The following is a 26,949-nucleotide window of genomic DNA, read 5'->3' on the forward strand; positions in this document are numbered from 1 at the left end:
AGTGACTGGCTGAATTTTAGTGAGCGCCATTTCTCCCCCACAGTGTTAGCCTCCGATGCTGCTCCTCAGGGTGGTGCAGCTTTGGGGATGCCCAGCTGAGGGGGCTCCCTGCGCCTTTCCCTGACTCTGAGGCTGGGCGTGGGGACAATGGCAAGCTTCTCATGGAATGACACTTCCACTCCAGGAGCGAGTGCTCAGTGAGGGCGGGGATGGGCAGCAGCCTGTCCTCTTAGCTTGCCTTTCACAGCATGGAAACACCACCTACGATGGGGAAAGGACCATCAGGACCCCAGTCTTGCCAACATGCTGTACCCATTCCCAGAGTGGGGGTTGGGTAGAAGGGACCTCCAACCACTCACCTGCAATTGCTTGGGACTTAGCCTCATCAACCAGCAGCTGCGGGCAGGGTGGGAATCACTAAAATCCTGCAATTCCTGGGAGAAAGGCTTCCTGCCTGGAGCTGGAAAGAGCGGGCCTTGTGTCTGGAGTCTCTACTTTGCTCAACTGGGAGGGGAGGGAGTGGGAGGAGTCTTGATTCAAATACCACAGACTTTCTTACTGAAACTAGGATTCACTTTTCTGACTCAAAGTAAAATTCACCTTTCTTAATGAATTTTCATAGATTTTCTTAAAGGAGTGTTTCTTCATTTACTGTTTGTCCTTCGGACCATTTCCTGAGGTTTTAAATAGTTGAACTTTCAGAAATAATTTTCACCAATTTCGTTGGAGAGCAAGTCAGCAGACCTGCTTATGCTGTCATACCAGAAATATCTCTCTCCACTGAGTTTCCAGAGTTCTTTATATGTTGTGCATAAAGCCCTTTCTTTATTGGAGATGTGATTTGTAAATATTTTCTTCCAATATGTTGGTTGTCTTTTCATTCTCTTAAAAGTATCTTTTGATGAGCCAAAGTTTTGTATTTTGATGGAACTCCAATTTATCATTTTTTTCTTCTTTTATGGGCTGTACTTTTGGTATATCTAAGAAATCTTTGCCTAACCTAAGGTCACAAAGACTTTGTCTTATTTTTTTCTTCCAAAAGTTTTATAATTTTAGGTTTCATAATTAGGTCTATGATACATTTTGAGTTAAAAATTTATATATGGTATCAGTTCATTTTTTTTTTTAAAGGGTCAAAGTGTTTTTTGTTTTTGTGAGGGTTGTTTGCTATTCTTTTTTTTGGTGCTATTTTGTTTTTGCATATGAGCAGCCAATTGTTTCAGTACATTTGTTGAAAAGATTTTCCTTTCCCCATTGAATTACCATAGCATCTTTGCCAAAAATCAGTTAACTAAATATGTCTAGGTTGATTTCTGGACTCATTATCCTTGATTGAGCTATTTGTCCATCTTGATACCAATACTAGAATACCTGGCTTATGTTAGCTTTATAAGTCTTGAAATCAAATAGTTTAAGCCCCTAACTCTGTCCTTTTTAAAAGGAGTTTTGGCCACTATCTTTTTGCATGTATATATACATTTTAGAGCTCACTTGCAAAACTCACTTATCAAGTCTAATAGTTTTTTTGTTTTGTTTTGTTTTTGTTTGTTTTTTTGTAGATGTCATAGGATTTTCTACATAGACAATGTTGTCTGCCAAAAAAGATTTACTATTTTCCAATTTGGGTGGTTTTCTTTCTTTTTCATATCTGATTATAATGGCTAGAACTTGCAGTGCAATATTGAATAGAAATGGGTAGTAAGAGCAGACATTCTTGCCTTATTGCTATTGGAAAACATTAAGTCATTCACAATTAAGCATGATGTTAGCTATAGGGTTTTTTGTAGATGCTCTGTTAGAAAATTCCTTTTTATTCCTAGTTTGAGGAAATTCCCTCCTATTCCTAGTTTGCTCAAGAGTTATGAGAAATGAGTGGCTAGATTTTGTCAAATGCTATTCCTGATTCTATTGAGTTGATCATATAGTTTTTCTTCTTTTAGTGGGTGATATTGATTCTCCATTATTAAACCAATCTTGTATTCCTGAAAAACTCTACTTGGTCAGATGTGTTATCTTTTTAGATATTATGTTCACTTTGTTAAAATTTTGTTTAAATTTTTTGTCTATGCCCAGCCAGAGTGGCTCAGTTGGTTGGAGCATTGCCTCATGCACTGAAAGGTTGCACATATGTGGGTTGCAGGTTCGATTCGGGGGTGGGGGGGAGGCGGGGAATAAATGGAAGGCAACTGATCAATGTTTCTCTCTCACATTGACGTTTTTCTCTCTCCCCGTTCCTCTCTCTAAGCACATCATTGGGTGAGGCTTAAAAATAAATTGTCTCTATGATTAGCAAGGGTGTTGGGCTTTAGTTTTAATTTCTTATAATTTGTTTGCCTGATTTCAGTATCAGAAAAACACTGGTCTCGTAGAATGAGGTGGGGATTTTTCCCTCTTTCACTTCCTGAAAAGTATGAATTGGTATTATTTCTTACTTAGATGTTTGGTGGAACTTAGCAGTGAGCACAGCTGATACTACAGGTTTGTTTGTGGGAAGGCTTTTAACTAAAAATTTCATTTCTTTAATAGATACAGCACTATTCAGACTGATAAGTTCTTCTTGCAAGAGCTTTGTTTATTTGTATTTTTCAAGATGTTTGCCCATTTCACCTAAATCATAAATTTTATTGGCATAGTTGTTTATAAAGTTGAATATGCTTTTAATTTCTGAAGACTATGGAATGATATTCCTCTCTTATTCCTGATAGTCCTGTGTTGTCTTTTTATTTCTATCAGTCTGTTTGGCTAGCGGTTTGTCAATTTTATTGATTTTTCTCAAAGAAGCAGCCCTTGGTGTCATTAATTTTTCTCATTTTCCCATTTTTATTTCATTGATTTCTGATCTTAAGCTTATTACTTTCTTTTTCTGCTTACTTTGGGGTTAACTTGTTCTTTTTTCTGGATATTTAAGATGAAAGTTGAAATCACAGATTTGAGACTTTTGTTCTATTTTAAAATAGACAGCTAGTGTTATAATTTTTACTCTAAGTATTACCTGATCTGTAGCTAATCAGTTTCAATATATTGTTTTCATCTTCATTCAACTCAATATATTTCTAAGTTATTTTTATTTCTTCATTAGAAGCATGTTGTTCAGTTTCCAAACATTTGGGGATTTTCCAGATCTGTTATTGATTTCTAATTTTCCTTTTTCTTTTGCCAGAGAATATACTTCGTATGATTTGAACCTTTTATTGTGACTTGCTTTGTAGCCCCAAATATGGTCTCTTTTGGAAATGTTCTGGATGTACATGAAGAGAATGTGCATTGTGCTGCTAGGTGGTGTGCTGTCTAAAGGCCAAGTAGGTCAAGATGGCTGATAGTGGCTTTCAATTCTTCAAAATACTGATTTTCTGTCTACATATTTTATCAATTATTGAAGGTGTTGAAACATGCAACTATATGTGTGGGTTGGTTATTTTTCTCTATGTAGTTTATCAGTCTTTTCCTCACATATTGAGAAATATGCACATAAACATTTATGATTGTAATTTCCTCTTGTTAAACTGACCCTTTATCATTATAAACAACCATGCTAATCCTAATCTTGGTAATATTCTCAAGTTCTGAAATCGAACTGTTTACTATTACTTCAGTTCATATGCTTTCTTTAAATTATTGTTACCATGATATATTTTCTCTATATTTTTATTTTAAACCTAGTTCTTTATACTTAAAGTGGGTTTGAGTGGGCAGCCTATAGTTGAGCCTTGCCCTTTTTACTCAATGTGACAATCTCTCCCTTTTTATTGAGTGTTTACACCATTTACAATCAACGTGATTATTGATATAGTTGGGGCTTACCAGTAAATCTATTATCTTGCTATTTATTTTATGTTTTACCTTTGTTCCCACTCCCCACCTTTTTCTTCTTTTGCTCAGATTAACTGAATACTTAATTCCATTGTATTTTTGTTCTTGTTGTTGGCTTATTAGCTATAACACTTCTTTGGCGGGGGGGCGGGGGGGGGGAGTTACCTTAGAGCTATACTATACATCTTTTAACTTATTGCCATTTTCCTTCAAGTAATATTATACCACTTCATGTATAGTCTAAGACTATTAACATACTATACCTCCATTTCCCCTTCCTAAACTGTGTAGTTATGTTTTACTCTGACATGTGTTATAAACTCCACAATAAATTACTATTTTTGCTTTCAGTAGTCAATTATCTTTCAAAGAAATTTTAAAATAACAATATAAAAGTTTTCATATTTATCCATATATTTACTATATTTCCACATGGCATCCTATCTAATAAAAGAGTAATATGCAAATTGACCATCACACCAAGACACAAGATGGCCACCCCCATGCGGTCAAAGATGGCTGCCCCCATGTGGACACAAGATGGCCTGCAGAGGAGGGCAGTTGTGGGAAGTTAGGGGTGACCAGGCCAGCAGAGAAGGGCAGTTGGGGGTGACCAGGCTGGCAGAGGAGGGCAGTTGGGGGAGACCAGGCCAGCAGGGGAGGGCAGTTGTGGGCAATCAGGCAAGCAGGGAGGGCAGTTAGGGGTGACCGGGCCGGCAGGGCAAGGCAGTTGGGGGGGACCAGGCCTGCAGGGGAGGACAGTTGGGTGGAGGGACCCAGCCCTGCAGGGAAGGGCAGTTGGGGGGACCAGGCCAGCAGGGGAGGGCAAGGGGATCAGGCCTGCAGGGGAGGGCAGTTGGGAGCCAGGAGTCCTGGATTATGAGAGGGATGTCCGACTGCCCATTTAGGCCCGATCCCAGTGGACACCCCTGGGCTGGGCTGAGGGACACCCACCCCCCTCCCCGCCCTGCACGAATTTCGTGCACCGGGACTCTAGTTATTTTATATATGTTTGAAAGACTTTTAAAAACACTTCTTATAATACAGGTCCGCCATGATAGTCGTTCAGCTTTTAGGTATTTGAAAAAGCATTTGGCCTCTTTGTTTGAAAGGTATCTTCACTGAACACAGGGATCTAGGTGGCAGGTTCAGTTTTGTTCCTCCTATCGTTAAAGACTAGAGGCCCGGTGCACAAAATTCATGCACGGGGGGGGGGGGTGTCCCTCAGCCCAGCCTGCACCCTCTCCAATCTGGGACCCCCTCGAGGGATGTCCGACTGCCCGTTTAGGCCCGAAACGGGCAGTCAGACATCCCTCTCACAATCCAGGACTGCTGGCTCCCAACTGCTCGCCTGCCTGCCTTCCTGACTGCCCCTAACTGCTTCTGCCTGCCAGCCTGATCACCCACTAACCACGCCCCTGCCAGCCTGATTGATGCCTAACTGCTCCCCTGCCAGACTAATTGCCCCTAACTGGCCTCCCCTGCAGGCCTGGTAACCCCTAACTTCCCTCCCCTGCAGGCCCGGTCACCCCTAACTGCCCTCCCCTGCAGGCCTGAGTCCCTCCTAACTGCCTTTCCCTGCAGGCTTGATCGCCCCCAACTGCCCTCCCTTGCAGACCTGGTCCCTCCCAACTGCCCTCCCTTGCTGGCCATCTTGTGGTGGCCATCTTGTGTCCACATGGGGGCAGGATCTTTGACCACATGGGGGCAGCCATCTTGTGTGTTGGAGTGATGGTCAATCTGCATATTACTCTTTTATTAGATAGGATAGAGGCCTGGTGCACAGGTGGGGGCCAGCTGGTTTGCCCTGAAGGGTGTCCCGGATCAGGGTGGGAGTTCCCTTGGGGTGTGGGGTGGCCTGGGCGAGGGGCCTGTGGTGGTTTGCAGGCAGGCCACGCCCCCTGGCGACCCAAGTGGAGGCCCTGGTATCTGGGGTTTATTTATCTTCTACAATTGAAACTTTGTAGCCTGGAGCGGAGCCAAGCCTTCTGCTCTGCTCTGTGGCGGCAGCCATTTCTGTTGGGATTTATGTATCTTCTATAATTGAAACTTTGTGGCCTTAAGCGGAGGCCTGGGCCGGCCAGGGTGTGCGGAAAGCTTGGCTTCCTCCATCGTCGGGGGCAACCCTAGCCGCCTGCTCTTTCTAGCTCCCTGGCTGCCGCCATTTCTGTTTGGATTTATGTATCTTCTATCACTGAAACTTTGTAGCCTTGAGTGGAGGCCTAGGCCGGCCAGGTTGTTCGGACAGCTTGGCTTCCTCTATTGCCGGGGAAACCCAAGCCTCCTTCCTGCTCTCTGGCCGTAGCCATCTTGGTTGGGTTTATTTGCATATTTGCTCCTGATTGGCTGATGGGCATGGCTTCGTGGGTGTAGCGGAGTGGTTAATTTGCATATTACTCTTTTGTTAGATAGGATGTTGTTCCACAGTGTTGCAGTTTCCACTGTTCCCGATGAGAAGTTTCCTGCCATTTTTATCTAAGCTCCTTCCCTGTATGTAACATGCACTGCCCCTCCCCATGCCACTTTTTTTTATTACTGGTTTAAACTAACTTAAGATGTGGCTTGGTGCAACTGTCTTCATGTTTCTTGTCCTTGAATTCATTAAGCTTCTTGGATCTGTGGATTTATAGTTTTCATCAATTTTTTTAAAATGTTGGACATTATGTCTTCAAATGACTTGAAGGACAACGAAAACACAAAATAAAAACATTTTCCATACCTTTTCCTTTCTCACACCCACATCCTCTCCTCTGTTTACCAGGCTGCCTGAAGTGGCCCTGTTTATGGGAGCTTTGACCACTGCTTGTCATGTTTCACTCAAATAGTTTGGAGTAATTTTTGCTGATAACTCTTCAATTTCTGTAACCTTTTCTTTTGCTTTCTACTCATTGTTAATTCCACCCGGTGTATTTTTCATCTCTTTCATGTTATTTTCTCATCCTTTTTATATCTTCTGTGCCTCTACTTAACATGCTCAATCTCATTTCTACTTCTTGACTACATGGCATGTAGTTACAATACCCTTTTGTACAAACAATAATTGTATTATTTGTGTCATTTCTAGGTCTGTTTCCTTTTCTTCTCCCCAACCCCCCCCCCTTCTCTTAGTGGTTTTATTTTCTGACTTTTCGCATGCCTGGCCATTTTTTATTAGATGCCAATCGTTTTGAATTTTACCTTGTTGCATATTTAACATACCTGTATCCCTATATTCTTATACTTTGTCCTAGGAGATGGTTACTTATAAACGGTTTGATACTTTTGAGCCTTTAGATCATGGCTAACTTTGCTCTCCTACTGAAGCAAAACATGTCAGACTCTTCTATCCAGAGCCCTCTGAATTACAGAGTTTTCTACTCTGGCTAGCAGGAACACAAACTAGGTGTTGCTTTTTGTGAACTCCTATGGTGGTTCCTTCTGCAGCCTCAGCAGTCTCCTCCCCTGCATACAGTCCCACAGGGGACCCTCTTCAGATCCCTCCGCTTTCCTCTGTGCAGCACACTCCTCTCCTGTACTCCGCCCTCTGAGCTTCACCCACTTTGGCCTCTCTGGACCCCAGGTCTGTTTCCTCAGCTCAGGGAGACCTCTGGGCTCTGCTGTGGTGCTCTCTCCCGGAGCTGCAATCATCTGGGGCAAGCACAGGACTCAACCCATTTGCTTTTCTTCTCTCCGAGCCCACTGCCCTGCAGTGCTTGATGTCTAGTGTCTTAAAACTGTTGTTTTATATATCTTATCAGGAATTCTTTTAATTTTTTTCAAGTGAGAAGATTATTCCAGTTTCTGTTTTTCTATCTGAGGTCAGAGTAAATGTCAAAACCATTTCGAAGGGAAGATTTTTATTACAATGTTATATGATCACTTTTACGGAAGGGGAGTGAAGATGCCACTTCTGAAGAGGTACAGTTATGTTCTGAGGGGAGAAAAACAAACGAACATTCAACTCTTAGAGATGTGAGCTCAAATTCCAGTACTGCCAACTCGGGCAAAGCACCAGCCTCTCTGATTCCCAGTTCTCCCATCGGTACAACAGCACTAATAACATCCACCTCATAGGTTGTTGAGGCCTGAATGTGATGTAAGCAATTTGTTATATGTCAAAGGCACCTCATACATGTTGTTTCCTTCTTTTCCCCCTAAAAGTATGACAAGAAGCTATTTGTAAGGGACCTGCCTCTATTGATAAGAATGATCCCAAGCCTTTCCCTTTGAAGTATCTTAAGATCCTCTCTGTTACAGGAAAAAAATAATCCTAATGTGCTATTGAAAAAAGCATACACAAAGGGTAACCCTAGGAAAACTGCCTGCGACTTTCACCCTGTGAAAACGAGTGGGAAGGCAGAGCTTGTGTCCTGCCTGTCTACTTCTGGTTTGGATTTGGCAGTTTTTAAGTGGGGAACAATCCAGAATTCCAGCTGTGTCAGGAAAATGCAAACAAATGAAACAGATGACAAATCATTTCTCGAAGACCTGGAGCCAAACTGGCTTAGCTGCTGGAGTGGCAGTAGAAGCCAATTTCCCGGAGTATTTACAAAATCATTTGTAAGGATAATATCTTCCAGACTTTTATGGAGAGGGCTAAGGACAGACTTTCAGTCTGCAGATGCCACCGAGCTAGCATGTATTCAACAGGCAGTTGCTGAGACTACCATCTCCCACCATAACCCTCCCCAAACCCGATTTAGGCAGAAAGGTGGAGGATAAGCTGTGGTCTTTGCTCTTCAAATATATACCACAATCTGAAGAAGCAACAGGAGAGTACGCAGCTAATCAAAATCAACTGGAATGTGTTTTGTGGCTGGGGGGCAGGGGGTGTACTAGCAAACTGCTTCAGGAAGACAGAGATAAAAGATCAGCAGAACCTTCGAAGAGGAGATGCTGAATATTTTAGGATACATACAACATAGGGGAGGGAAGGAAAAGGGAGCTTTCAGGTCAAGGGAGGGAGGCATACCCTGGGAAATGAATCTGAGGCCTGATCTCCGTAGGATTGGAATGTGTCAATTAGAAATGTTTATAGCTGAAAGAATCCTTTACTAATACAGTCTTGAGCTATGGAGGTTTGTGTTCTCTAAAGGCTCTGAGGTATGTGGTTACTGGCTCAAGAATATCATCTGGGAGGCAAGCTCCCTCCATTTTTCTGATCTGACATCTTTGACATGGTGGTTTTTCATCTTTGTATTTTTCACCTCATATTTGCAAGATTGTAGCCACAGATCCAGATCCCATTAACTGGTGTTCTGAACAAGAAATCAAGTGTTTTAATCAAGGAAGAAAGAATTTTCCAAGAGTTCCCCGATTTTCCATTCCACCTTATAGGCCCAAAATGGGTCTTGTGACCATTGTCAGAGGAAAGGTTGGAAACATATCTGGACAAGAAGAAAGACGTGACATGAAAGGCCTAGAAAAAATATAATCCCTCCCCTGGGGCTCAGCAACTTGCTGCTTTAAACAAAATCAGTGCTTGATCAGCAAGGAAGAGGATTAAACAGCCAGTAGTTGGGCAATTAATAACCGACTGCATTCCCATTTTTTGAATGTTAATCCAAGTTACCAGAAGAGTTCTAGCGAGGAAAAAAAAAATGCCGATGATTCAATCATCCCTCCAGTTTTTACATTTATTTATCCTGACCTCCTAGGATTTAAGAGAACCTTACTATATCCCTGAGAACCACAGGCTCTCAAAAACTGCAGGCTCAGACCTAGATGCGACTGAATTCCTGTAGTTTTGAAGAAATTTGTAGTTTTCATGTTTGCAAGGACAGAGTTCACCTACATTACAAATTAAATTTCAAAAGGATGATTAAAAACTTTATTCATATAAAACCTCTCTTAACACATTCAGTACATTTCTAACTTAGGGAGGAAATAACTGCTGTCTTTTCTTAAGCATCATAAGGCCTTCCAACCATTCATGCCACCAACACCGACTCCTCTGACAAAGCCAAGCCCCTGAGTAGTCAATACCTCCACTTGACCACTGGCCTCCAGGCAGGTTTCTATTTGTAACAAGGCTGCAGACATGGCCCCTGCTTTCTTAATGCCGGGGAGGATCCCTTTTCTCCCCCTTCACAGACTGTCTCTTTAGCACGCCAAGTCTGATAGCATACACCTGTCACACATGTCACGGGGACACGGCTCCAAATACTCCTACTCTGAATGAATCCCTCAGGCTCATTTCTGAGGGAAGAGGAGAAGAGAAGCGACCTCTTTTTCTATAGACTCAACAACATTCCTGCAGGCTCTTCCCTGATCAAGTGTCAGCCAATGTCGCCCCTCCAGTTCTCCTGAAGCAAACGAGAAAATACAGAGTGGGGCAAAAGTAGGTTTACAGTTGTGAGTACATGGAACACTGAGGTTATTCTTGTATTATTCCTATCGTGGTATTATTTTCCATAGGAATAATTGGAAACCTACTTTTCCCCACCCTATAAGTACTTCTCTAACTGCAGAAATAAGTGGAAAAGATGTGGTAGAAAAGCACGGGCTTGGGAAGGTAAGGAAAGACACAGAGGGGAAGAGGCGAGACTTGAAAATGTGTTTATTGTATCTCTTCACCCATCCCTTTTGGCACCCCATCCCATAATGACCAACAACAGGATTACTTCATGCTTTAAACCTTTTTAGACTGTTGGTGCCAATCCCTCTCTGTAGCCACAAGGTCCTCTTGTGCACCAAATAATCTGAAAAGAAAATACACTTAAGGGATTGATTGATGACTGTGAAGTTTAACAGGCATTGAGGAAATGGGGTTCAGAAATTGCCTGGTCAAAATTCAGGGGCAGAGGAAAGTAATACTGCTGGGTGACCTCAGCCAATACAGGTCCACAGGCCCCCTGTGCAAGCCTGGACCTCCTCACCCTGGAGATGCTGAGGCTGGCAGGGAACTACCTACTGCCCACAGCCTGGGGGTTTCTGATAAAACTAGAATGCTAGGCTCTGGAGGGAGAAGGTAGCGGTGGGCAACAGACTGAACAACAACAACAAAACAAACAGGCAAACTCAGCGGCTTGTGTGCTGGAAAAAGTACAAACTGCACCTGGCCTGATGCTGCTGCTGTGGACTAGATAGATAGAGTGTTATTACTGGGATTCTCAGGTTTGCAAGGATAAAGTCCAATATATAATTTCACTTAGGGAAAATAATGGAGAAAGCAGTAAGAAATAGCAAAGGAGTTCTGTCCCTTCCCTATAACCACAGCAAGAGTCAGGTGATGCTATGGGGCTGCTGAGAAGAGACTGACTGTCCTGGATTTAAAGGGCCCGCATACAGATGAACATCCTTCTATGTCTGTATGCATAATCTGCAGTTATCCTCCATCCCTTCCTGCCTAAGAAATGCACAGTTACATCAAAAGTCTCTGAACGTGGAGATGTTTCCTTCAGAGCCCCCTCCCCCAACCCACCCGCGCGCGCGCGCGCACACACACACCAGCTGTCACGGAAGGGAGCGATAGAGCGCGCTCCTTCAGGACGCATAGCTGCAGGCTGTCACAGCAGCCCACAGAAGAAAGGCATGAAGAAGCGGGATGAGGAGTGCGGAAGGGCAGAAAGTGGTCAGACATAAAGATTCCAAGGCCGGGAAAGAGGGGAGGAGCGAGCTGGGGCACAGGGGTGGAGGAGAGAGCTGCCACACCAGAGAGCAAGACAACGGTTACCAGATATTAATTCTTTCCTCCAATAAAAGCCACTTGCTTCTCTCTCAGTGTGAACAGCACACACTCCGATTCCCCATGCGGCAGCCTGCGGACACACGCCACATCATGGCCAAGCTCCTGCCCCTCCGCTTCCAGAGGTCACCCGCCATTGTCAGTCACATTTCTCTGTCGTTACCCTTTTCACGCTGTAGAGCTATTACAGTCGCCTGAGAGCATAGATTGAAACAGAAACACAGCCTCCACCCGGAGGTCCCCGTATGCTAGCTGAGGGAAGTACCACAGGGCCCCAATATCCAAGCCCGTCACCTCAGTCCCTGACACCCCTTTCCTTGCTAATTCCACAAGAAGGATTTGCAAAGCTAGCTAAGGCATCAACAGGACAAGGCTACGAAGAGGAAGGCACAGGGCTGAGGTAACTATACCAACAGGCTCCTGGCATCCACAATTAAGCTAACCCTACTTACTTCTCGGTTTCTGCCCAGTCCTACAAAAAAAAAAAAAAAAAAAAATCCATTTCGCCTAGCAGGTGTGGCTCAGTGGTTGAGCCAGGAGGTTCCAGTTTGATTCCCAGTCAGGGCACATGCCCGGGTTTCTGGTTTGATCCCCAGTAGGGGGCATACAGGAAGCAGCCAATCAATGATTCTCTCTCATCATTGATGCTTCTATCACTCTCTCCCTCTCCCTTCCCCTCTGAAGTTAATACATATGTATATAAACAATATTCATTTCTTCTATTTTCATTGTTTGTTTTTTCTTGGTCACTCATTTTCAGTTAAAATTCTCTATCTGAAAATGAATATGGAGGAGACAGTCAGTAGCAGTTCAAGGTGCTGGGGGAGATAAAGTTCATCAGGTATCTTAGCAAGGTCACAGTTCAGGAATTGAACACTTTTGCCTTCATGGAACAAAACACCATCCATGTAAGTATGATTTCGTTGCCCTGTCAAACTACTTTTTACTTATACAAATGGAAATAAATCACAGGGAGCGTTCAAGGACTCTGAACTTGGTGGCTTCTCGGATTCAAAGGCAGCAAGAACACGGGGCACTGCTCCCTGGGGGCGCGTGCCCTCTGCCCTGCCTGGAGGACGCCACCACGGGAGGATGCCACGTCAGCAAGCAATGAAGCTCCCCGAGGGCCAGGGAAACTGATTCTCATTAACTATGCATTGGCAAAGGGCTCAGAAACTCAGGGATGTGGTAAAATACACGCAGAAGGAATTTTGTCAGCATTAACAACTAAATCAAATGTTAGCCTAGACACAATCCATAAGGAGACGATACACAAGCCCATCAAGAAAACACTGCGTGACAATGAACCAATTTGGGTTTCATCACAAAAGACATGTTCATTCTAGAAAAAAGTAAATTGTAAAATCTGAGACCAAAGAATAAAATTTTAAATTAATAACAACCGACTAAACAACAAATGAAGGCAAAAAATAAACTCGGTATCAGCTGACTGACAATAGTTAGAGATCAAGAAAAAAATTATAGAAGTAAACATGGGATTTATAAAAAACATAACTGAACCAAAGGTTTTATTGCAGAAATGAGTAATAAAATGGACTTAAACTCTCTGATGAAAAACTGGTAGGAATCCAACAGATTGGAGACAATCTGTTATAAGTTCAGTTGGTATTTGGCTGGTACTAACTCTAGGATTTTATTAATATAGGAAATGGCAATGAAACAACCATAACACCACTAATTACTCCAATGCACTGTTTTTCAATTGACATAAAGATGTAAGAAATTTAAGGGAGCATATTAATGTTTAATACAATCTGTTCTGGTGGGAAGTTACCATACGCAAAATTTCTTCAGCGTATAAATGGACTAAAAACATATTTTGGAATGGAGACATATATTTGACTTTATTTATGATGCCAAGTTGTCAGTCAATACCTGATTAGTTAGAGGTAGAGAGAGATTTTGATTGTCATCAGGAACGCAAATATACTTTCTTTGTGTTTGCTCAAACAACTCCACTTTGCAGTCGGTCCCAAGCAAGTCAAACCCGCCTTCTCTATTCACCAGTGCAAATCAGTTAAGTAATCATTCAAGCTGTACATTCACTATTGTATTATGCTTCATGATGGTTATTTCATTTCACATTTTATATAAAATAAAAGATGACTGTCATGTGTAAAAAAAAAATAAAGTAAATCATAGAAATGCACCTTTTAAATCAGTAAAATTTCACCAACCCCATCATATTTCAGTGGAATTTGTCTTCCAATATCATTGCCTTTTAATGTCAATAAAAACAACTTATGGATGAAAATGTCTTTTCTTTGAACCAGTGGGAAGATGTTATAAACAGTTTCTAAATGGAGAAAATGAGGTACCGGCAGCAGAGCTTTTTCACTGCTGTCATGCTCCATTTTACAAGTAAACCCAGTACTAATCACCATTTTGATTCCAGTGAATAAAAACTTAGAACTTAATTTATTAATTTTGAAGTCTGAAACCAAAATGATCTTTTAAACAGTACTGCCTAAGAGACAAATCAATTCTGAAAAGTTAACCACAATGCAAAATGTTGCCCAAATTAAAGAGTCGCTCTCTGTTACCATGGCACCAGAGTCTGTCTTGTTGTTGGGTTTCAATTTTCCATAACAACCAAGGGTAGGATTACATGTAAACAGAAGTGTACAAGGCTTGATGAAATTGAATATGGAGGATTAAGCATTTTTAAAGTCTGGGTTATAATTCTTGTTGCAACACAAGTTCCACTGCATAATTAACTTACAATGGCTTAAAACTTTTTGGCAACAAAATTATATTTAAAAATATACCATCACCCCTATATTAACTGTAGACATCACAACCACTTAAGCCTCTGATTACTTTAAAAAAGTATAACTTTTCCCTGAAAAACGCTAAGAGTGATGGTTTTTCAATCACATCTGTCTTGAACTAACTCATAATCAGCAGTGACGGATTCTGTCACTTCTTTATTCTAATAGGAGTAAAAATGGTGACAATGGTCTTTTGAAGAGGCTAGAGAACCTGAATGCCATTAGTGACATAGTGAACTCTTGAACAACCACTGGATTTTTACACTTTTTAGTTGTAAAACATCCACTGTGTCGGTGAAAGAGCCGAGAGGAAACAAAACTGCCAAACCTGACCAAACTATTTTTGTTTCATAGAATGTTGATCCCTTCTAAGTTGATAATGGCATACAGATTTAGCTATGAGAAATGCAGTCCTTATAAATGAAAGCAAACATAACAAACCTACAGAAGGTTTCAAAGTAACTTCATTTGCTTTTAAATATTCAAGTGTAATGCTTCTGCAAAAGATTAAACTATACATTTCAATTTTATCAGTTATGTCAATTTCCACTTGTACCTAACCTGCCATCAGCACATAGGTTCCCTGGGCTGCAAAACAGCCCGGCTGACCCTGGAGAGAGATGAGGGAGCCGTGGAAGAAGAGTGTGGATGCACGGCATTTACCCAGACAGTAAGAGACCCGCCTCTGAATCCCTGAAGTAAGAATGGCCACTTAAATCGCTCTACACTAAAGCAGCATTGTCTGTGAAGAGTCACTTCATACCCATAACATTTCACTACTCAAGTTACCAATTCAAAAGTCCCAAAAACATACAGACCAAATCCATGTACCCATGAGCCTTGTATCCTAAAATGTAGAAATATTCTCAGTTTTAACCAAGAATTATACTGGAATGAACTAAAATCATCGTTTAAAGTAATTTTAAGTATATCTTATTTTTTACATAGATTATTTAATATTGCTTGTTGACATAATTTAATCAATAATATATCATAATGTCAACCACTACAGTGATCTAAAATCAGATTCTGGCTACAGAGGGAGCTTAATTATTAAGCAACACCTTCCTAAAAAGCTTCTGTATTTCTGATTGGTAAGAAAAACAAACAAACAAAGAGCATCTCTCATTGAAATAACACTGAAATTCAAGCTCGGGCCCCCTTCTTTTTGTTCAACATAATTAACTCTTCAGGATAAAATAATGGAACGTTAAGACACATTAATAAATTACAGCCATCTTCAAGAAAACTCGATGGGCAACTCTGGTGTTACAGTCGTGTATCTTGGATCCAACCTAGGGATAAAATCCTGAAAGTGTTTAGATGCACCAGTACCAAAAACATCAAGGACTTTTCGGTTCATGACAGCAAATCTGTAAAACAGAGGACACAGTAAAGAAGTATTTAATGAGTTTATAAAATGAGATGATTCACTCTACCTGACTTATGAGATGAAAAAAGAGAAAAGGCTGACATGGCAAAAGACTCACTGGCAGACTCTCTGATACTCTTCCTCAAGGTGCACTGTCCGTGTCAACAAGCAATATCTCAAATACTGTCCGTATTTTCTTTAAGGAGATACTAATCCCCAGGCCGGAAACCCCAGAGATTACCATCATTCTTTCAAACCCTTTCTAATAGATAATGTCAAACAGAAAAATACATTCCTGACCATTTTTCTGATGGATGAAATCACAAGAAACTAAATAAACAACGAATGGGCTAACATTTACCGAGGCAAAAATATTAAATGTAATTTCTCTCATAAGTGATTTTAATGTCTCACAACCAACAGAAACACATCCAAATGAGCAAATATTTAATAATTATAAGATAAACAGCACACAGGTTTTCAAAATTCTAATAGGTTCAACAGAGTTAAAGCACACCCTCATTTTATCCGTCACCTAACCTAAGAGATACAAAGTTTTTAAAAGACACAGATTTAGCTGCTGTGCAGGAAGGACTGTGTCTCCGGGTCTGTCCACAGCACTTCCTTCTGGAGAAGACAGAAGTGAAATTCACTTCAAGTCATTAGCCAGCATCATTATTCTAACCTAAAAGGAAGTCTCAAGCCAGACTGCTGGGCTCATATCACAGGTCCGTCGTTTACTAGCTGTGTGACTCTGGAAAGCTATTAACATCTCTGTGCATCTCAGATATGTAAAATCGGGGTGTTTTTAGTACCTACGTCATAGTTATTTTAAGGATGAAACACACATGTATGGATATGGAAGTTGTATGTGTATATATGTGTGTATCTTAAAACCATATCTGGAACATAATAAGCACTATATAATTGTTTGCTATTATTACTACTAATAGTAATAATATTACTATTATTATAATATTACTGTGGTAATATTAATAGCAGCAACAATTTACTGAGTATCTATTAAGTGCTAAGTGCTATTATCAACATCTCGATTTTCCTGCAGCCTTACAAAGTATGTATTATTGTTTCATGGTAGAAAGAAAAAAACTGAGGCTCATGAGGGTAAACAACTTCCCCACCAGCTAAAGGGTATCAGAGCTGACAAACGTAGGCCTATCCGACTCCAACGCCCATGGCCTTTCTAGGAGGTCAAGCTGCCTCCCAAAGAATTAGATTAAGATAAGGAAATGCTTACAAAGGCAATAAAGAATAAGATAATAAAGATAAAGGACAGCATGGTTACAATATTAGGGAAAAGAATACCATTGTCTTTCCAAAATAGAAATCAGTTCATTGTTTAGGCATGATTTCTTATGAAGATGTTTAATATTTTTAATCAAAAAGAAGAGATCAGACATTTTAAAAGTGAGACTTAAGTATGCTATGTAGCAACTAACTTGCAAATCAACATGATATTAATCTACAACACTTAAAATATCTAAAGTAATATAGGGGAAAAGTAATCAAAATAACGTTCATTAAAAGAATGCCCCTTGTTATTCTTATTAAGCTGGTCATATTTTATTTATATCTAGATATCCTACTTTATGAATAAAAGAATATTCCTGCAAAGAGACCAAAAGATTCAAGACCTTTCTTATGAAAAAAAAAAAAAAAATCTTACTTTGTTTCTATGACCAGTTAAAACATCTCAGTCACTTACCTGCCCTTGGTGAGCCTTAAAAGGAACTTCCAGTAAGATGGTCGCAGATTCTGAACTTCCATGACGGCCTAAGATTAGAGTATTCAGTATGAGACTTCCTTTAGTAAATGGCAAAGATTATCAGCAGTCTTAGGCAACAGAGTAGTTTACCGCTATTTTTATTGCTCATTGTGTTTTAAAAATGACAGTGATAACCATAATAAAAAACATGTATTTATGTTTAAGTTGATAACTATCAAGAGTCTTTGTGAATATTGCTTGGGAAATAATCATTGAGTTAATTCAGTATTATCAGGAAGCATTTACTGAATACCCATTAGGTAGCTGGCACTTCACTAGTTATAAGTTTATTGCGATGGCAGCAATTCTTTGCGAAAGTGTAAATAAAAGCTGTCCCCAAAATTTTCCAACAGCCCTAAAACCATTAACATCAATAATGATGATTACAGGATTTAAAGAGATTGAACAATGCCTCTATTAAGCAAGATTTTTACCCTTCTCCTCACTGCCTAAATAATATTGTAGAAATGCAATTATTCTTACTTATGACTATAGTATCTTTTTTCTAAAAGAAGTATAATTAAATTGGGCCATTCTAGCCAAGGTACTAAAGTAATAATTTACCTATAAAAATTGCACTCTATTTAAACCTAAAAATTGTTGTGCTCCTAAACAGGAACTGGCCCATTAAGTTAATACGTTAATGATTTGAAACTTGCAAGCTATCTTGCTAAAAAACAAAAAAAAGCATAAAATGTAATAAATAAAAATGTTCCTAGGCCTTTATTTTCCCCCCATTGGTTCAATGCACATTAAAAAGAGAAATAATTCTATTTCTCATTTCAAAAAGCTATACTTACTGCCTGGAAGCAAATTGCTGTAGAGATGGAATAGATGATAGTATCTGCATGGGGGAAATAGGGAACTTTGCCTGCTTCAATGCCTTTGAAATACATTGTCTGCAAAACAAGCATAATGCAAGACTTATAAAGAAAACAACTTTAAATAGCATTAACAATGTAGTTGAGAATTATGCTCCCTATCTAAGTCTTTTTCTAACTTTTCAAAATCCTAACAATTCTTTCTAGGCTCAAATCATCTTCCACAACAGCATTGAGTGTTAGCCTTTCCCCCCATGCCCTCATTTTCTTACCCCAAACCCCAGGTACCAATAATAATACTTTTCTGTAAAATTCAATGGAACTTTACTTCTACCTCTTTTATATCATTTACTCTTCAATGCTTTTGCAAAATGCTCAGGTCCTCCACTCCCTGTTATATCTATTCATTCATGCATTAAATATTTAATGGTGTTCATTTAACTATATGCTGGACACTATGCTAGGAGCTAGGGTCTGAAAATGAACAAAATGGTTAGTGCGTAACAGAAATTATTAATGTACTCTACTGAAGGCTGTAAGATAGCTACACAGGTATATATAGATATCACATAGCCTCATTAGATGTATGTCTGTGTATATAAATTAATAATAAATAAATACATTTTGGCTCCCCAGAGGAGAAAGCAACTAGTCTGTCTAGGTCTAGGACCATGAAGAATTTCAGAAATGACTACATTTGAGTAGTGCTTCTCAAACCATCTGCATAAAAACAAACAAACCAAAAACTTTAAAATAGGTCCAGTTGTTATGACTTGATATTTTTATAACAAAAACAAATTACTAGAAAGATAAATTTAAAACACACAAAATTGAATTGAATTTTCACTATTATATTCAAAAGACAATTACTCTGTCAAGTGGCTACAAAGGTTCCAATTGCTGACTTTCAATGTCTCTACTTATCCTGTCATCACTGGAAACAGTTCATGGACTAGTACTAGTCTACGCCCCCAGTTTTAATAAGAGGCATAGGATCAACAACTAAATAAGAGAGAAAAAGCAGGGCTAACAAGCAGGTGCAAGTACACAATATATATGGGGAACAGCCAGTTAACTTATATGGAAAGAACATAGAATAATTCATGGAAACTGGTTTTCTAGAACATGGGAATAATAAAGTAAAACTAGTTTAAAAGAGAATGATGTTATAAAAGGGTGGAAGGATGTTCAAGAAGATATGAGTGGTTCATAAAATAAATAAGATAATTTTTTCCATGAAAAAAGTGATCTGTATAGCTGACTTTTAATTAATATTCATTTTAATAAGCATTTTAATTTTCATTTAAATATACAGCATTTTAATATACAATTAACTTCAATATGCAAGATATGTGCAAAGAATTACAATCTACTTAAAATCCTAAGTAGATCGATCTACTTAGGAAACAAGATAAACATTGACCATTATTTTGAAAGTAATATGACAATACATTTACAAGGTACAGACACATTACAGTATATTCACAGTGATGAAAATGAAATTCAGAAGTGGTAAAATGGCATCATAGAAATGTTATATGAAACAGGTATCTTTTGATATATGGAATAATTGTGTTCCTAATTTCATATGATAAAACACATCTATTTAACTAGATTCTAAGTTGAAGGAAGGGAACCATATCCTACATTTCTATATGTTTAATAGCACATAGCATAGCAATGGGAACATAATAGATATTCAATAAATAAATAAAGTTGCCTATACAACTGATTTTTATTTAATATTCATTATATAGCATTATAGCACTTGAATATAAAATTAACTCCAGTCATAGGGAAACGATCGCCTATTACACCATAGTAAGTAAATCCAACAAAGGACCTGGTAAGTTTAAATTGCTAATTTCCTATAGTTGAAGGAGCTCTCAGAGGCACACTGTATATACCAGCTTCTTTGGCCAAGATCAAATATGGGCTGCTGACACGAGAACAAAGAGCAATACCATTGCTTGGCTTAAAAAACCTCTAGCTACTTAGGTTAGCGGCTGTAAAACACACCTTTTACAAACTAGGTGTCAATAATGGATTCCCCCAGTGTCAAAGAACATATTTTGCTAGCTAGGGGTTATTTTTCCTCTCTCATTCCCCTTTTCCTCTCCATTAGCAAGACTTGTCAACTCTACTTCCTAAACGTGATAAATCTGTGTACTTCTCTCAATTTCTTTTGCTACTATCCTGACACAAACCAGCATCTCCTGTCTTATTTTCCCAGCTTCCAGTCTTGTCTCTAATCCATTTTCTATGTAATAGCCAGAACGTTCTCCTTAAAAATGTGAATTAAATTATGTTATTTCCATGCTTTAAACACTCCAATGGCTTCCAATTGCACGGACTGCACTGAGAAAACACCTCTCTCTCTCTTTGTCTCTCTCTCTGTCTCTCTCTCTCTCATAAAACAAATGTGAAGTTCTCTAAATGTCATAAGGATACAAATTTTCAGTGAAATAAAAATTTTAAAAATCAAACAAGTTAAATAAAATGTATAATCTTAACTTTGACTGGAAATGTCAATATGCTCTTAGACTTTCTCCTTTTCTAAAAAGAAAGATGATGGGTAGGAAATGGAGGAAGGATTCTCTAGCTCTGTTTACTGGAAAGGCCAAGAAACAATGACTAGGCTGGGAGCAAAAAGTCTCTGGCACTCCACAGAAGTCTCTGAATGACATTTCCGACTGAAAGAAATTAGGGCTATTGGAGAAAAGACTGATTGATTCTATCAATCAGGAAATGTCCCAGATGAACCTGGAATATCTAGTTTTACCACAAAGTGTGAAAGCTATCACAGATACTGGTATTATGCCCAAAAGAAACATAAGTCAACTTTAAGAGGTTCTCAGAGCCAAATAAGGGGCATCTGAGACCAATGACTACAATGAGTTGAAACAAATCAAATATGTTAAAATCCATGACTTCATATAACACTTGAAAATAAAAACTCATGGGTCAACATTGCAGGATGCTAGGGACTAACTTATTCTGAACACTGGTAAATAAAGAGAAGTAATCAGGCATTTTATTATGGCTTTGTGAACAAACTATTTCAGGGTAACCAAACAGTTAAAAAGGAAAAGTTCTTTTTCAGAAAAATTCCCACTATTAAATACAGAAAAAACACACATTAATATCAGATTATGACCATTTTGCAACCCTCACTTAAATAATTCCTAGTCATTATCATTAATGGCTGATATAATAATTAAGTAAACTCTAATGGGGAACCTTATGCTGGCTCTATCAACACTGAGTCCACTGATCAATCTTAGTACCACAACAAGGAAAAGCAGCAGACATTTTTGTGCTTCCTAATGTGAGGCAATAGGAATTCGCAGTCACTATGAAGTATTCCTGCAACACAACACTCTCCCCCTCAAAAAAATTGAAACTTAATTTGCTTACGCCTCTAGATCAAATAGTTTACAGGAAATACAGAGTTAAAGAAGCATGTTAACACAACCAGTGAGAATGCTGTCAGTAAAATTCCATAGGACTAATTGCCTATATCTTCAACAAATAAATGGCAAGGGTAAAAAAGAAGGGGTGGGTAACTATTATAAACTAAAAGAGACTTTGGATCCTGATTAAAATAAAAGTATTACAAAACAACTTTTGTGAGACAATCAATGAAAATGTAAGTTCTAATGGGATATCCTAATATATAAAAACCCAGGGTCCGTAACATCCAAAACAATCAAAGGCTCGACTGACCGGAAGTCAGTGCTGGGTTGCTGTGGCGACCCAGCACTGACTGCTGCTGCTGAGGGCGCCCCGACCCAGCACTGACTGCCAAGGGGGCTGCACATCAGGCCCGAAGAGAGACCTGGAGAAAGAAGCAGGGTCTGATCCGTAGCCTCCATGGCAGCTGTTGATCAGCTCTTGTCTCTTTGGCTCCAGGCCTGGCCAGCAGCCGTGCCTTTCTTTCTCTTGGGCCTCCACTGGGGCTGCTGTTCAGGCCCGTTGATAGGCCCAGAGATGCTGACTGGCATAGAAACTGATCAATCAGAGCCAAATCTAGGTGAAGTGTGAGCAGTCAATGGCTGCCCAGGAGGCTGAGCTTTTGACGCTGACTGGCATAGAAACCGACCAATCAGAACCAAATCTGGGTGAAGTGTGAGGAGCCAATGGCTGCCTAGGAGGCGGAGCTTTTGACGCTGACTGGCATAGAAACCAAATAAACAGAACCTACTCTGGGTGAAGTGTGAAGGCAGAACCTAAGGTGGGGGCTTAGGAGGGGTTTTAAGGGCAACAGCTGTTTGGTGTAAGGTGTAATAAAGCAGTTCAATTTTTTAATGACCAGTTTAGCAGTATAGTGCATATGGCTGGCTATCAGTCCAGATATAGGGATTATGTATTTTTGTTTGCCAAGAGCATCTCCTCCTGATGAAAAAGGCTTTTCCCCCACCCCCATTTAAGCAACCCTATCCTATATAATCTATCTATACTACTAAAAGGGTAATATGCTAATAGAATCAGGCCTAAACCAGTGATTGGACATCCCTCAGGGGGTCCCCAATTGGAGAGGGTGCAGGCTGGGCTGAGGGAACCCTCCCCTCCCCCATGGATGAATTTCATGCACCGGGCTACTAGTATGATAATATTAAACAATTATTAGGTTTTTCTTAATGTAAGATAATGGTATTGTGGCTATATGTTGGTGATATTGTTGATTTATTTATTTATTTATTTTAAATAAATCTTTATTCAGATATTACAATTGTTTCTCCTTTCCCCCCCCCCCCCATAGCTCCCCTCCACCCGGTTCCCACCCCACCTTCTGCCCTAACCTCCCCCCACTGTCCTCATCCATGGGTGTATGATTTTTGTCCAGTCTCTTCCTGAACCCCCCCATACCCTTTTCCCCCTGAGAATTATCAGTCCACTCCCTTTCTATGCCCCTGATTCTATTATATTCACCAGATTATTCTGTTCCTCAGGTTTTTAATTCACTTGATTTTTAGGTTCACTTGTTGATAGATATGTATTTGTTGTTCATAATTTTTATCTTTACTTTTTTCTTCTTCCTCTTCTTTAAGAATACCTTTCAGCATTTCATATAATACTGGTTTGGTGGTGATGAACTCCTTTAGCTTTTTCTTATCTGTGAAGCTCTTTATCTGCCCTTCAATTCTGAATGATAGCTTTGCTGGGTAGAGTAATCTTGGTTGTAGGTTCTTGCTATTCATCACTTTGAAAATTTCTTGCCACTCCTGTCTGGCCTGCATAGTTTCTGTTGAGAAATCAGCTGACAATCGCTCTTGGCATTTTAATTATGATGTGTCTTGGTGTGGTCCTCTTTGGATTCCTTTTGTTTGGGGTTCTGTGCGCTTCCTGGACTTGTAAGTCTATTTCTTTCACCAGGTGGGGGAAGCTTTCGGTCATTATTTCTTCAAATAGGTTTTCAGTATCTTGCTCTCTCTCTTCTTCTGGCACCCCCATAATTCTGATGTTGGTACGCTTGAAGTTATCCCAGAGTCTTCTTACACTATCTTCAACTTTTTGGATTTTTTTTTCTTTTTGCTTTTTCGGTTGAGTGTTTTTTGCTTCTTTGTATTTCAATTCTTTGACTTGATTCTTGTGTTCCTCTAGTCTGTTGTTGGGTCTCTGTATAATATTTTTTATTTCAGTCAGTGTATGTTTAATTTCTAGTTGGTCCTTTTTCATATCTTCGAGGGTCTTGTTATATTTATTGGCCTCTTCTAGGATATTCTTGAAAAGCCTTATAACCGTGGTTTTGAATTCTATATCCAGTCATTTGTTTTCCTCCATTTCTTTCATTTGTGATCTGTTTCTTTGACGCCGCATTTTCACTGCTTCCCTGAGTTGGTAGGGTAGATTTGTGTGCTAGGTTTCCTATATGGCCCAGTGGGTCGGCCTCCCCAGTTAACCTGAGGTGGACACTCTTGGTGCACCCCTTTGTGGACTGTGTGTACAGCCTTGTTGTAGTTAAGTCTTGATTGTTGTTGGTATCACTGGGAGGAATTGACCTCCAGGCCAGTTGGCTGTAAGGATCAGCTGCGTCTACTTTGGGAGAAGTTCGGTGCTGGAGACAGCCTTATAGGATTAGACTTGCCAAATTGCAATAGCCTCTGTGCTCGGCTTGGATGGGGTGGAGTCTCAGGGCGGAGCAGACAGTCTTGGCTTCCCGTCAGCCTTGCCCTTGCGCGCGTGCACGCCTTCAGACCTCTGCCTTCCCTGGCTCCCGAGTCTCCGCCCGAGAGTCCAGACTCCCCCCACAAGAGCGTGGGCCCCAGGGGCTTGCCTGGAACTGGGGTTCAGTGCAGTCAGAACTGGGGCTCAGTGCAGTCAGGAGCTTCGGACTCCCTTCTGCTAGGGAAAGCCTGTGGCAACCTCCGCAGCCTTTGTGCACACTGGCGTGCGCACCTCCAGAACCCTGCCTGCCGGGGCTCCCCCAGGTCTCCGAGTCTCCGGGTGCCTTTCTCTCTACCTGATAGTCCAGACTCCCCCTGTATGAGCCTGGGTCCATGGGGTTTCGCCCGGGACTGGGGTTCAGTGCAGTCAGAACTGGGGTTCAGTGCGATCGGGGGCTTCCTTCCCCCTTCCACCAGAGAAAGTCAGCCTGGCTCTCAGCTGCCCTTCCTCTCTGCGCGCACAAAGACCCTTTGCGGTACCTCCAATTCTCTGTGAGCTTTTCTCTTTCCTTCTAGTTGTAGAATTTTCACTCAGCCAGCTTTCCTGTGGTTCTGGATGGTGTCCGTTCTGTCTTTTAGTTGTAGTTTTGAAATTGTTGTGCGAGGCAGCAGTTTAGGTGCTTACCTATGCCGCCATCTTGGTTTCTCTCTGATTTATTTATTTTTAAGAAGTTCTTATCCATTGGCCTTATTCTTTCAGGAGTCTTTATCCTGAGTTGCTCATAGACAATGTGACTCTGGGATTTGGTTTAAAATAAATCAGTACTTGCCCTGGCCAGTGTGGCTCAGTTGGCTGAGCATCATCCCATGCACTAAAAGATCACTGGTCTGATTCCCAGTGGGGGCACATGCCTGGGTTGTGGGCCCAATCCCCACAGGGTGTGTGCAGGAGGCAGCTGATCAATGTGTCTCTTTCACATCTGTGTTTCTCCCTCTTTCTCCCTTTCTCTCTCTCTAAAAAAAACAACAACAATAAAACATCATTAAAAATAAATATGATAAATCAGTACTTGAGAGGTTGGGGTGGTATAGATGAAATGAGATTGGCCAAATGCTTTAATGTTGAAGCTGTGTAATGGGTACATGAGGGTTAATTAGTTTATTCTTTCTCCATTTGTGTATATTTAAAAAGAATACAAAGAAAGAAGAGTAAATAGAGCAATTGACTTTGTTTAAATACTTTTATAGGATTAGAATTCACTTTAAAAAATTAGGATATATATTTTTTGCTATAGCAACTTAACAGCTATATATAATTTGGTACTATACATGGATAAAAATGTTTGCTTACCTCCACCAATTTCGAAGCTAAATACATGGAAATTGTTGTGCTTTTATAAAACATCATTGATACTCCTGCTAAAAATCCTGAAACAAATAAGGCAAAACTCATCAGACCTTCAAGTATCTGTTATTAAGTCATTTGGAAATTTAAATTCGCTTAAGTAGGAAGAAATTGATCTATAGCACTGCCTTTTTACACCAAAATCAAGGGCAGTAATATACTTAATAACATTAAAATGGGTGAGTTCTTATTACCATGTATTTTTAAATTAAGAAATTGACCTCAGAGTTAGCGACACAGTTCTGATACATATATTATAAGAAACTTCACATTCTAAATTTAACTTTAAAACAGTGGTGATTTTGCCAAACATAATAATTTTCAAAAATAATTGTTAAAGGCTATTTTTATCATTTCTAATTGTAAGTGAAAATAATTACTCATCTGTTCTCCTAACAGCTCAAATTATTTTTAGTGCTATCATCACACTTCTTTCCATATTACTGTCTTCATTCTATAAATGGAAAACCAAGGTGGGAGGAGACCTGGAATTCTAATAATAGGAAAATTACCAATAAATACCCCCCAAAATTATCTACTCAACTTAAATAGTACATACAATGCACTTGTAGAAAACTGTCTTTAGTTTTTATGAAATTATTTTTTTTAAATATATTTTATTGATATTTTTACAGAGAGGAAGGGAGAGGGATAGAGAGCTAGAAACATCGATGAGACAGAAACATCGATCAGCTGCCTCCTGCACACCTCCCACTGGGGATGTGCCCGCAACCAAGGTACATGCCCTTGACCGGAATCGAACCCGGGACCCTTCAGTCCGCAGGCCGACGCTCTATCCACTGAGCCAAACCGGTTTCGGCTATAAAATTATTTACATGACTAAAAAAATAAAAATCGTTAAAATATGTCACTTAACATTAGTAAAAACAGAGTATTTTCAGAAATCTAATTGCATTTAAAATAGTACCATAGTCACTTCTATAATATTTTAAGATTTCATATTCTTTTGTGACACATTCCCTAGGATTTCTGGCCTATAGGAGGGCAGATATATTGTGAACTCAAAACACCAGATGGCAAGAGTGCCTTGATAATTAAACTTCACAAATACAAAATGTTTAGACTAGTGGCTCAATAGGGATTGTATTACAGAGAAAGGAGATACAAAGAGATCAGCTAAATTTGGAAACTATTCCTGATTCAGTCCTACTACTGATCGATACAATAAT

The 26,949-nt window shown here is 39.9% G+C and overlaps 1 protein-coding gene across 8 annotated transcripts in view; it reads right to left on the reverse strand.

Annotated features, from left to right (window-relative positions):
* TMEM135 (transmembrane protein 135) overlaps window positions 1-26,949 on the reverse strand; it is a 300,801-nt gene that overhangs the window by 41,976 nt on the left and 231,876 nt on the right. For 5 of the 8 annotated variants that reach the window (XM_080687258.1, XM_080687259.1, XM_080687265.1 and 2 more), the window contains 3 exons: window positions 25,706-25,782; window positions 18,227-18,325; window positions 17,367-17,434 (listed from right to left, as the gene is read on the reverse strand). In XM_080687258.1, coding sequence (XP_080543384.1) covers window positions 17,367-17,434; window positions 18,227-18,325; window positions 25,706-25,782 — 244 coding nt within the window. Of the gene's footprint in view, window positions 1-7,638; window positions 10,491-12,220; window positions 15,642-17,366; window positions 17,435-18,226; window positions 18,326-25,705; window positions 25,783-26,949 lie in introns of those variants that run through there. The other 3 variants (XM_080687263.1, XM_080687260.1, XM_080687262.1) reach the window with 2 other exon arrangements.

The sequence above is a fragment of the Plecotus auritus genome, assembly GCF_963455305.1.
Source record: "Plecotus auritus genome assembly, chromosome: 9".
NCBI classification, from domain to species: domain Eukaryota; kingdom Metazoa; phylum Chordata; class Mammalia; order Chiroptera; family Vespertilionidae; genus Plecotus; species Plecotus auritus.